Here is a 12,638-nt window from a genome sequence, read left to right as displayed (position 1 = left end):
GGTAGGGTAGAGTGACCTTCCTCATCTTTTGAACATGCTTCAATTTTATCCCTCCTTCACTGCTCCCTCAAAAGAACTTCTTCCTCTGCTACTCCCTACCTGTCCCATTGCTGGTAGCATGTTCCCCTCTTCTGAATTCTTAAAACACTATCTTTTTATCTCTCTGTGGTATACTTTTGTGCCTGGATTCAACCCAGGTTTACAGTTTATCAGCTGTATGACTCTGAGCAAGTTTCTTCAACTCTCTGGACCTAATTCCTCATCTGTAAATGAAATAAAATATTATGACTGTTTATGATAATTATATTTTATATATTATATATATATATATAATTTCTCTGATTCAGTTATGTTTCTTGTAAATAGAAGATGGGTTCAACTTGTCCTTTCAGTTCATGCCTAGTATATATGCAAGCAATATTTGGGGATAAATATATGACAGTTTATAAGCTTTTTTGAAAAAGTGGGATAAAATACACATAACATAAAATTTACCATTTAATCATTTTTAACAGTACAGTTCAAGGCTTTAAGTATATTCACATTGTACAACCATCACTACCTTCCATCTCCAAAACATTTTTAATCTTCTAAGCTTATTTCTTAAATAAACCTTATAAATGATAAGTTTTCCATTTTATATTTTAGAAATCTCCACGGTGAAACTGTTTTTCTTTATTACTCAGGGTAATAATTCTTGAAGATGAACTTGAAAAGCTTGTTTGTACTAAAGAAACACAAGAACTAGTGTCAGAATCTTATCAAATCCTTGAACAGAAATTAAAGTTGATTCAGCCCCATGTTCAAGCAAGCAATAATTGCTGGGAAGAGGCCATTTCTCAAGTGGACAAACTGCTACGAAGAAATACAGATATAAAAGGTACCTGGGAGGGATTTCTTCCATATATTCCTCTGCAGTTAGGATTTTATTAGGTATATTTCTTCTCTATGATGAAACTTAATTGACAGACCTTTAGTTTACTAAAGAAAAAGTTGAACTTATATGACCCTGGCTGGTGTAGCTCTGCTGGCTGGAGTGTCTTCCTGTACACCAAAAGGTGGCAGATTTAATTCCTAGTCAAGGCACTTACCTATGTTTTGGGTTCAGTTGCTACAGACAACTGATCTGTGTCTCTGATTTTTTTTTTAAGTTGAACTTATATGTACAAATTAACACTGAATATAAAGTCTTGGCTCTTAATAATAAGAAAAACAGCCCTAGCCAGTTTGGTTCAGTGGCTAGAGAATTGGCCTGCAGACTGAAGGTATAGATTTTAATAATATTATTTATTATTAGAACTTCAAAAATCTCTTTTCCAATAACGGTGATGATGAATTTGATATTCATGGGCCAGAAATTGAGTTTTGCTTTTAAGATAAAATTCTTACTTTAGTTATTCAGAAATTATATATAAATGTTACAGTAGGTAGCACTATGTATTTGTTATTGGGGGTCTAAAATGTATTATTTAAGAGTAATACTGTTAGGTAAAAAGACACTCTTGAAATTCTCCACAAACCTGCTTTCATTTAACATAGATTTTATACTTTGTTTTACTGATCTCACCAATTTCATTGTAAATGTTTGGAATATTAATTTTTAAACTTTGCTATAAACCATGTTTATCCCTTCCACCTTTATGATGAATAACAGAAATTGTATTCCTGCCAAAGAGGATTCATGCTTTATCATTCTGTTTCATTGTGAAGGATTTTTTTAAAATATACTTTTACTGATCTCAGAGAGGAAGGGAGAGGGAGATAGAAACATCCTCCTATATAATAAAGGGCTACATGCAAATCAGCCGATCAGCAGAACAACCCGTCAATATGACACACACTGACCACCAGGTCGCAGGCACTCAAGATGGGAGCTGCCTCCTGGTGGTCAGTGCACTCCCACAGGGCTCATGGCTGGCAAGCTCAGCCGCAGTGGCGGGAGCCTTTTCCGCTTCCTCGACAGCGCTAAGGTTGTCTGACTGCCAAGTGGGACTAAGCTGTCAGTTGGACATCCTCCAAGGGCTCCCAGACTACAAGAGGGCACAGGCCTGCCTCAGTGCACGATTTTTGTGCATCGGGACTCTAGACAATAATAAGAGAATCATCGATCAGCTGCCTCTTGCATGCCCCCGACTAGGGATCAAGCCTGCAGCCAGGTTCATAAATTGGCATTTAACCACTTAGCAACACTGGCCAGGCTTACCAGGGATTTGTAATAGGTGCAGATATTTATGCATTTAAACTTTTTGAAATGACCCAAGTCTAGAGCTTTTGAGAGCATTTTCTAGAAATAGAATTACCATTGGGTGTTAAAAGATGCATCACACTAACTTCTCCTTAGCGTACTCTGAGGTGTTGACTCTTAGACACTCTCTTATACATGATCGTTATAACTGTCTTCAATGCACTGGGCAAGTGATAAGCAATTTCTTAATTATGCTCTGTAAATGTGGCTTTTGCTCTATATAATAATGATATGAATAGAAGTAATTCACAAACTTTTCTCACTAAAATGCTCATAATGGCCATGACTACACAACTATAAAATGTTTGTTTGAGCCTTCGCTGGTAGCTCAGTTGGTTGGAGCATCATCCTGTCCACCAAAAGGATGTGGGTTCAATTCCTGGTCAGGGCACAAAACCTAGGTTGTGGGTTCTGTCCCTAGTTTGGGGTGCATATGAGAGATAACCGATGTTTCTCTTTCACATTGATGTTTCTCTCCATTCCTCTCTCTCTAAAATCAACTGTTAAAAAGGACATATAGCCGAAACTGGTTTGGCTCAGTGGTAGAGCGTCGGTCTGCGGACTGAAGGGTCCCAAGTTCAATTCCGGTCAAGGGCATGTACCTTGGTTGCGGGCACATCCCCAATAGGGGGTGTGCAAGAGGCAGCTAGTCGATGATTCTCTCTCATCGACATTTCTAATTCTCTCTCCCTCTCCCTTCCTCTCTGTAAAAAATCAAAATATATATATATTTTTAAAAAAGGACATATATTCAGGAGATAATTTTAAAAAGTGTTTTTTTGCATTTTTTAGATGCAGGTGCTTTAGTTAACTGTACTATCTTGTAAAGTGACTTCAAAATTACAGGAATATCACAAGAACAGTTCACAGTACTCTTTATCCAGATTCCCCAGTTGTTGACATTCTACCACATTTGCCTTATCTATGTATCTATATGTAAATTCCTTTGGTGATATTATTCTTAACCATTTGAGAGTAAAGATGCAGGCATGAAACCTCATTACCTATAAATACTTCTGTTTGCACTTTTCTAATGTCCAGGTACAGATCACACATGGCATTCAGTTTTGGTGATCCTTACTCTCCTTTAGCCTTTCTTCTCTGTCATTATAAGTATTTTGTGAAAAGAATACTGTAAGATTATATAAATACCCTTTCCTCATCAAAATTTTTCCCATTGTTAAGCATACACATACACCAAATGACTCAGTAATATTATTCCTAGATATTTACCCAAGATATAAAAGCTTAATGTTCACACAAAAACCTATACTCAAATGTTTATAGTGGATTTATTCATAATCACTAACACCTAAAAGAAGCTTGTGCCCTTCTACTGGTGAATAGATAAATTGTTACTTCCATCCATATAATAGACAACTCGGCAATAAAAAAGAAATAAACTGATACATCAGTAAGATGGAGGAGCCTAGCCACTTTGGCTCAGTGGACAGAGCATTGGTCGCAGACTGAAGGGTCTCAGGTTGGAGTCCAGTCAAGGGCATATATCTCAGTTGCAGATTTGATCCTCAGCCCTGGTCAGGGCATGTGTGAAAGGCAACCAATAGATGAGTCTCCCTTACATCGACATTTCTCTCTTCTGTCTCTCCCCCTCCCATTCTCACTAAAAAAAAAGATCGATGGAAAAATATTCTTGGTGAGGATTAACAAAATAATAAGAAAAAGATGGAGGAATCTCTAATGCATTATGCTAATCAAAAGAAGCCAGACTTAAATCACCATATTCTATATGATTCCATTTATATGAAATTCTTAAAAGAGTAAACTTTAATAGGAACAGAAAACATGTCAATGGTTACTGGGAATTAGATATGGAAGGAGGAATATGGTATAAAGAGGCAGTATAAATAACTGTTTTGAGGTAATGGTTGTATTTTGGTTGTTAATCAAATATTCACTTGTTTCTGTGTGGCCTGTTTCTTTTAAAGGCAAACCTGAAATAGCGTGTGAAAGCCCACGCTGTACTGTGGTGCCCGTGCTGCAGCCTACTCTACACATTGCAGACCAAGATCCAATCCCTGAGGAGCAGGTAAGGGTGAAAATAGCTTTTGTTTCCCATAAAGGAGAGTTTCATATATGAAACTTACCTACTGCTCTCTGTAAGTGACATCGTTGAATTTATGTTTCTAATGAGCTTCAAAATCACAATATAATGTATTGATATATATCAAATCATTAGTTCTTAGTGCCTTGAATTTCAATCCATTTCTTAGACACTTTAAAGCAGGTGTCTTCAAACTACGGCCCGCGGGCCACATGCGGCCCGCAGAGGAGTCTGATCCGGCCCGCCAGGTTTTTTGGGCAGTGAGCGCAGCCGAGGTGTTACAGTAGGAATTAGTTCATATAGTCCGGCCCTCCAGCTCTCTGAGGGACCGTGATCTGGCCCCCACTTTAAAAAGTTTGAGGACCCCTGCTTAAAGTGATTAAGCACATTAAAAAATAGTGCCTTGGCAAAGGTACATTTCTGAGATGATGGAAATGTTTTTATACTGATCTAAGTAGTGGTTACCACCATGTATACACCTAAAAATGTTACACATTTATCTTGTGCATTTGACTGCAATTATGTTATGCCTCACTTTCGATATTGACAGATTTCTTTTGTTCAAGAAGTTTTCCTTAGGTCTTATAGTCTATTCAGTATCCTTAATTGCAAAGAGAAACCAACCTTACTTAAACAAAGAATAAATTTTTTAAAAAATACATTAGATACCTCACAGAACATTCAGAGGGCCAAGTAATCAGGCTTGAGCCAGGCTGGGGTAAAAGGCTAAAATCACTCAAAAGAACTTTTACAGTGGCAACACCTCTGTAAGTCACTGGGCACAGACATTGTCACCTGCTCCTTCATGCTACCGTCAGAACTCTGCCTCTGGAAACTTTTCTGCCACCATTCTTACCAGAGTGGATTCCATGGGATGCCTGCTTCTTTTATAACATACTTCTGAATCAGATTTGATCCAGATACATCTGATTGAACCATAACTGCAAGGGAGTCTGGGTAAGCAGGGATCCTTCCATCTGCCTTAGTGATATAGAGAGCAATAAATGAGGTATTCCACAATCCAGGAATAGTGTTCAGACTTCCTGGGTCCTCAGAAAGCACCACAAATTCTAGCACAAGAGGACTAACGTACCTGACCACCTCCCCAACCACCAGCCTGGCTAATTTTGATTGGTTTTGACAGAGCTAATCACTGTAATCTTTACTAGGTCTGTAGAATGGTATCAGAGTAGGAAAATAACGATTGAGTTATTAAACTTTCTTACTTAAAACCCTTTAGAGTATCAAATTAAGCTGTTTTTTTTTTTTTTTTTTTTTTTAAGATGTCCACTTATCTATGTTTGCTTTGTTTGCCCAACTATGCTTTACTGACCTGTGCTAAGAGCCCTCCTTTTTTAATCTTGGAAAAGGGTAGGTGCAAAAAAATGAATACTGCTAGAAAATTATCTGCTTGAAGTAAAGTTCTTTTTCATTTATTCATTTTCAGGAATTAGAAGCTTATGTAGATGATTTAGATATGGACAGTGAGTTAAGAAAGGATGATTTTTATTACTTGTCTCAAGAAGACAAAGAGAGACAAAAGCGTGAGCATGAAGAATCCAAGAGGGTGCTCCAAGAATTAAAATCTGTGCTGGGATTCAAAGCATCAGAGGCAGAAAGGCAGAAGTGGAAGCAACTTCTGTTTAGTGACCACGGTAAGCACTGACTTCAGAGTGAAAGGTTATTTCCGTGTAGGGGATTTTTCTTTAACTGAATCTTATTTTGGTCACAGAATTCTTATGACTCTAATTTTAGGGATCCACCAGTAAGTATAGTACTTTTTCTTCTAGACACAAAATCAATTTGTTCAATTAAAGAGTATGTATGTAATGAAATGAGATATAAAAATCACACTTTTCATCAGTTATTTGATTTTTTGACTGAATTTGTTTTGGAATGAACAGTAAGTTGAATAAATTAGAGTGTTTTCAAATTTTGTGTATTTGAGATTCTAAACTCTGTACTCCTTATGTTGATATTATAAATACCTCAGTGAAAAACAAATAATTGGGTTCACAATTGAAACAAATGAACTAAGACTTAGGCCCTTAGCTACACCATTTAGGTTTCTCAGTGATTTGAGTGCTGTTGGAGATGGGATTGAGGGCTTGTTTCTGTGCACACTTGTTTCCATGCTTGGATTTGGACAAAGCTGGTTTTACCTAAGATTAACCTTAACTTCTTTATGTTTCCCACCCGTCTTTAGCTGAGCTTCTTAGGAGGTAAGGAAGGAAATGAGAGGAAGCTTAATACTTGACAATATTAAACTAGCTAATTTGTTAGAAGGTAGAGGGACTTCCCATCTATTTTAAAGTATGTAGAGCCTCAAAATCAGTTGCCCTCTTTTCCCTTTCTCTTTTTCACTTGAAATATATAAATTAGTTAACTTCTGGAAAGTTCCTCAGCGTCCTCTTAGGAGCCCTACCATTTTGATTCTCCTTTGTCCACACGTACATTTTTTTAATTTTATCCTTCCTCCTTCTTTCCATTGACCTCTTTTATAGCCCAGGTCCTCATTAGATTATGCTCATGTATTTTAATAGCCTTAGCGGACTTGCATTTTCAGTATCTTTGTCTTCTAAGCTATTCTTAGAAATAGTGTCTAAGCTTCGAAGATAGCTTCTATCCTTGCAAGCTCTAGATTTTTCTCAAACAGCAAATTGACAATAGCTCTCTACTTAAAACCTGTTAACCGGGGAGTTCCCTTTTTAATTACGCAACGTACAACGGGCACATACTCTTTCACTAGGACGTGTCAGTACGTCACGCCCAGTGGACGTAATTTTATATTATTATGTTTTTTTATTTATACTTAATTAAAATAAATGAAATATGTATTTTTTCATTTATTTATATATGAAGCATAAAGGAAAATACAAAATTACAAACAAATAGAAAAGAATACCTACCAAAAAATGGAAACAACGAATTAAAAAATTATAAATTTTATAAAGAATTATAAAGATTACAAAAAATATTTTTTTATTTCTATACACAATAAAAAATATAAAAAAGTTAACAATTACAGAACAATAAACAAAGCACACAAATAAAATAGAAATATTGAGTTTAAAAAATTGAAATATAGATGTAAAAATTCAAAACTCAACTTCCGTGTGATATATTTTAAAACAATTGTTGATACATAGTACTACCTTATAATCCGGACACTAGTATGTAGATTCTTTCCTAACACTTTTTTTGTAGCAAACTCGGCATTTCCTGGATTTAGTTTTTCCTATATCACTTTTCATTTGCTCTGGAAAATGCCTTTCAACTAAGCGTGATGGTTTAGATGTAGAGCCTGCTTGTTGATGTCTTTGGGTGGGTTTTCACTATGTTGTTATCTACCAATTTCTCTACACACTCTATCAAAAAGTGTAATCGATCCAAATGACCTTTATCTTTTTTTGTATATAATATATGTAGTGAAGCAGCACATATCAATTAATCGTAGAAAAAAAATTTTATACTGTAAATTTTTTTTACCCTATTACGGACAGCCGTGTAGGCCACCATAACTCCATCTCCCAAATCTACGCCGCCCATATTCTTGTTATAATCCAGGACAACATTCGGTTTTTCTTGCCTTCTTCCTCTCTTTTCAATCATTGTCTTTTCATCATTATGAATAGAACTGAGCATCAATACGTCTTTTTTATCCTTCCATTTTAAAACCATAAATTTGTCTTTGATACTTACATATGTTTATTTTTCTGTAATTTTTTTGTTTTTATTTCACTGGGGATTCCGACTCTGTTTATCCTCATTGTTGCAACAATGTCTGTATTGTTTTGACACAAGAGTTCAGCCAAATGAATTGACGGATAGAAATTATCTAAGTAAATCCTATACCCTTTATTCAGTAAGTCATGTGTTAACTCCAAAACAATTCTTGTTAATTGTTTTTCTTGTGGGTAGTTCGAACCATAATTTGTGTCCTTGCCTGTGTATAAAATTATATTTTGTACGTATCCAGATTGGCTTTCACTCAAAATAAACAACTTCATTCCACATCTAGCTCTTTTTGTAGATATATATTATTTCCAAGTTAAATTCCCTTTCCATTAATAAAAGAGATTTATCTACGCATATTTCTCGTTCACATACATAAAAACTTATACTTTTCTGACAAATTAATTGATGATTGGATCAATTTTATATGTTTTTTTTATTATATAAAGGTTGGAGATATAAAAAAATATAAGTAAATAATATATAATACAAAAATAGGTAGGTAACTGTAAGTACGTACCCATCACTGCTCACCCAGAACACGTCCACCACTCTCAATAGCGAAATTATACTGATTCCCTCCGTGTCTTAAATTCATGTGGAGACATGTATGGATGACTAATACCTTTGTTGTTCGGAAATATACGTCCCGCCCGTTTCAGGGCGCAACATATATTTCAAGGACATATTCATACGACCTAAACCATACCCGATATTGTTTACGTTTGACGTATTTATATGTCCCACTCGGTTAACAGGTTAAAAACCTACAGTAGGCCGAAACCAGTTTGGCTCAATGGATAGAGCGTCGACCTGGGGACTGAAAGGTCCCAGATTCTATTCCGGTCAAGGGCATGTACATTGGTTGCAGGAACATCCCCAGTGTGGGGTGTGCAGGAGGCAGCTGGTCGATGAATCTCTCTTATCGATGTTTCTAACTCTATCCTTCTCTTCCTCTCTGTAAAAAATCAATAAAATATATTTTATAAAAACAACAACAAACAAACCTACAGTAACCCTGGCATGTTTGGTTCAGTGGCTAGAGCATCGGCCTGCGGACTGAAGGGTCCCGGGTTCGATTTTGGTAAAGGGCACATGCCTGGGTTGCGGGCTCAATCCCCAGTGGGGGGCGTGCAGGAGGCAGCCAATCAATGATTCTTTCTCATCATTGATGTTTCTATCTCCCTCTCCCTCTTCCTTCCTCTCTGAAATCAGTAAAAATATATTTTAACACACAACAACAACAAAAAACTACAGTAGTGCCCCCTTTTTTATTGTATTACATCTAAACTCCTTTTCCTAGTGTTAAGCCTTTCCATCATATGAGTCCATCATACCCAATTATACGTATGTCCCACTATTTCTAATATAGATATCTTCCTCCAGTTATATTTATCTAATTAGATTATGGTTCCACAAATTTGCTATTTTTATTCATGAAAAACATTCATGCTCATCCCTTTACTAGACATTTCTCTCTCCAGGCTGTTCTCTCCACCAGTCTCCTCAGTGACTCCCAACCTTGCCGCCTTTCCTACCACTGCAGACACTCATTCCAGAAGGGCACTGTAGCAAAATGAAAGCAAGTCTGAGCAGCAAAGTAGTAGTAAAAATTGAATTCCTGTTACCTGTTTATATATTGGGCCTACATAAATCAGAGAGTAAGAGCATTAATGTTTTAGGCACTGTTATTTTCTATGCGTTGGATATTTTATTTTTTTTGTCTCTATAATACAGTCTCCTTAAATAAGGGCTTTATTATGCTTCATAGTATTCATTCAGCAAATTATTTCTTCAACAAGTAATTCTTAACACACTGTTCATTGTTACTTATTCCTAACACATAAATCAAGAGACAAAAATCCCACACTCCTGGAGGCTTATATTCTAGCATAGTGTTGATACACTTGTATTACTCCCCTCCTCCCCAATTTAGTTAGCAATTATCAGGAATATCAGTCAACTTCTAATTTATGTTGCATTCTTTAAACCAGCATATTTATAGATTAAAACTGCATGTGAAGACTGAAAATAGCATTATATATAAACTTGTATCCTTTTTTATTGTTTAGTATTTTCTTCATGTAGCTTTAAAATTACCTATTGACAATATGGGCAAAGAGCACTGAGAAATGTGTCTCTTTTTCAGGTACGTGCTTTGATAGTTTACATTTGAAAAGGCAATAATGTTGATTTAATTTGTGAAATTAAGTAAAAAGCTGCTGATACTGTAAAGTGCTTTTCCCATGAAATTTTTTGGTACATCTTCCAGAGTTGTTTTCATCTCTGCCTACAGGGGTAAAGTCCGAATGGAATTAGAGAGGGAAATTCTGCACTGGAACCTGTTGTCACTGCTTCTCCAGTGGAGTTACTGCAGCTTAGGGATCTGTTTCTTGCAAATGGACACATTTTACAAAATAATTTTAAATAAATGCCAGATCTTCAAGATGTACTTTTTTATTTTTCCGCCATGCTTCATAATATATTGTATTGTACTAACCCCTCATACTGGGAGGAGAGACTGCCTAGCAAGCAACCCACTGCCTACTAACTTCAAGAGGGGCTAAATAAAACTTCATTTGCCTTGAAAGGACAACTTCTGCCGTATGGATATATTTTATATTTATGTGTTATGCTTTGTACAGTAGTTGGTCTTGAGTGCAGATTTTATTTCATTATATATTTTTCAGTGACATTACAAAATGTATAGAAATTTCAGCTTTACTTTTATCAGGGTGTTAGGTAGTTGGCAAGTAAATTGAATTGTATGTTCCGTTTGTTTTTCAATGCTGTTTTAACTTATACATATATATGTGTGTGTTGAAAATATGATTATCTGGAATACTTAGGCTTTTTATCTGACATATTATCAGTGAAAGCCATGCTGCTTATTTTTCAATGCTGTGGTCCTCAAAATTTAGTATTTATTAGTACAAGGTGGAAGGCTTATCAACATAGCTAGTCCCCAACCCAATCTTTCAATTTAGTCGGTCTCGGGTAGAGCCTGAGAATTTGCATTTCTGCCAAATTCCTAGGGGATGCTGACTGATGCTATTAGTTCAAGGACCACACTTTGAGAACCAATGCTTTAATATTTTGGATAAGAGAATACATGAGGTGTTTTAAAATCTTCATCGTAACCCTGTCTTATTTTATTTCTTAGGCATTTTATCTCTTATAAAGTTCTTTGGATTTACAAATTTATATTGATTTTACTAGAAAGTTTTATTTAGCCTTTATTTATTGTTCTTTATAAGAAAAAAATCTACTGGGAATTTAAATCAAAGTTTAAATCATTTCTGGGTCCTTAGTTATTATTTTTCTTTCTTTCTTTTTTGCTTTTTTCCCCTTTAAAGCTGTTTTGAAATCCTTGTCTCCTGTAGACCCAATGGAACCCATAAGTAATTCAGAACCATCAATGGATTCAGATATGGGGAAAGTTGGTAAAAATGATATTGAAGAAGAAAATAGTAATCCCTCCATAACTGATGATGAAATATGTAGTAGGACTGAATATTTGTGTGAAAACCCTCTAGATGGTAAAAATAAAGACAATTTTACACATGAAGGCTTCCTACAAGGAGCTGAAGGAAGAGCGTGTCTGTGGGAAAGTGAAGATGACTCTCAGCAGGCAGATGTTGGTGACCTGATCGCTGCCCATCCAGTTCCCAGGGACTCACCACAGCCCTCCATCAGGCAGAGGCTGGCAAGGCTGCAGCTGTCACCGGATTTCAATTTCACTGCTGGCCTCGCTGCTGAAGTGGCTGCTCGGTCTCTCTCCTTTACCACTATGCAGGAACAGACATTTGGTGATGAAGAGGAAGAACAATTAATAGAAGAAAATAAAAGTGAGGTAGAAGAAAAGGAAGAACCATGATTTACATGAAGGATTTTAAATTATTCCTTTTATGAAAGTGTTTTTTAGCTTCAAGACTAGATATTCCACTGGAAAGGGAAAATGAGTATAAGTTTATTATATATAAAGCTACAGTATGATTTTACAGGAAGAATCTGGTTTAAACAACTGTTTTGAAAATAGTAATTACCAGTATGGCAAATCTTTTAGGACAGTAAGAGAAAGGTAAGGGCTCTTTTGAATAATTGCTGTTTTACTTGCAGCACAACTGATCAGTTTTGGAAGTTCTTTAAGTACTTTTCATAACAAATGAATTTCTCATTTCTTGCCAGAATTTGCTATCACAAAATGACTGGGATAATTCTGTCGCAAGAACATATGACTCCTTTTTACTGTTTTCTCACAGTTATTAACTGCAGTTATTATGTTAATAACAAGTTGTTTGTATCTTACTTTTGTTTATACCACGTCTTAAAACAAAGATACAGGTTCTAAATAAAATTTAAAAAAAGATCTCATGCAATTGATGTGTACTGGGGGTTTGGAATGAAAAAATAATTTTATTTTAAAAGTACTTGGGTTTTGACAGGTTTCTTATGTTTTCCTTGTTCATGTGTATTCAGCAGTTAATTTTAAGATTTTTTTTAAAGTGTGCCATTTTAAGAATTATCCTTTTACATTTTTGTGTGTTTACCTTTTTCTGTTTTCATTGCAATCAGAAGAGCTGATTTCAAAAG

General features: G+C 35.7%; 1 protein-coding gene across 14 annotated transcripts in view; it reads left to right on the top strand.

The window, feature by feature from the left end:
* The window catches only part of VEZT (vezatin, adherens junctions transmembrane protein), a 57,836-nt gene extending 45,412 nt beyond the window's left edge, over nt 1–12,424 (top strand). For 10 of the 14 annotated variants that reach the window (XM_036458693.2, XM_036458692.2, XM_045587652.1 and 7 more), the window contains 4 exons: nt 687–880; nt 4,195–4,295; nt 5,758–5,965; nt 11,402–12,424. In XM_036458693.2, coding sequence (XP_036314586.1) covers nt 687–880; nt 4,195–4,295; nt 5,758–5,965; nt 11,402–11,922 — 1,024 coding nt within the window. In that variant the 3' untranslated portion in view covers nt 11,923–12,424. Of the gene's footprint in view, nt 1–686; nt 881–4,194; nt 4,296–5,757; nt 5,966–10,117; nt 10,295–10,341; nt 11,352–11,401 lie in introns of those variants that run through there. The other 4 variants (XM_036458702.2, XM_036458700.2, XM_045587654.1 and 1 more) reach the window with 3 other exon arrangements.
* Nucleotides 12,425–12,638: the final 214 nt, after the last annotated feature.

The sequence above is a fragment of the Pipistrellus kuhlii genome, unplaced genomic scaffold (assembly GCF_014108245.1).
Source record: "Pipistrellus kuhlii isolate mPipKuh1 unplaced genomic scaffold, mPipKuh1.p scaffold_m20_p_3, whole genome shotgun sequence".
Classification (NCBI taxonomy): Eukaryota; Metazoa; Chordata; class Mammalia; order Chiroptera; family Vespertilionidae; genus Pipistrellus; species Pipistrellus kuhlii.
This window is presented reverse-complemented; position numbering and strand designations above follow the sequence as displayed.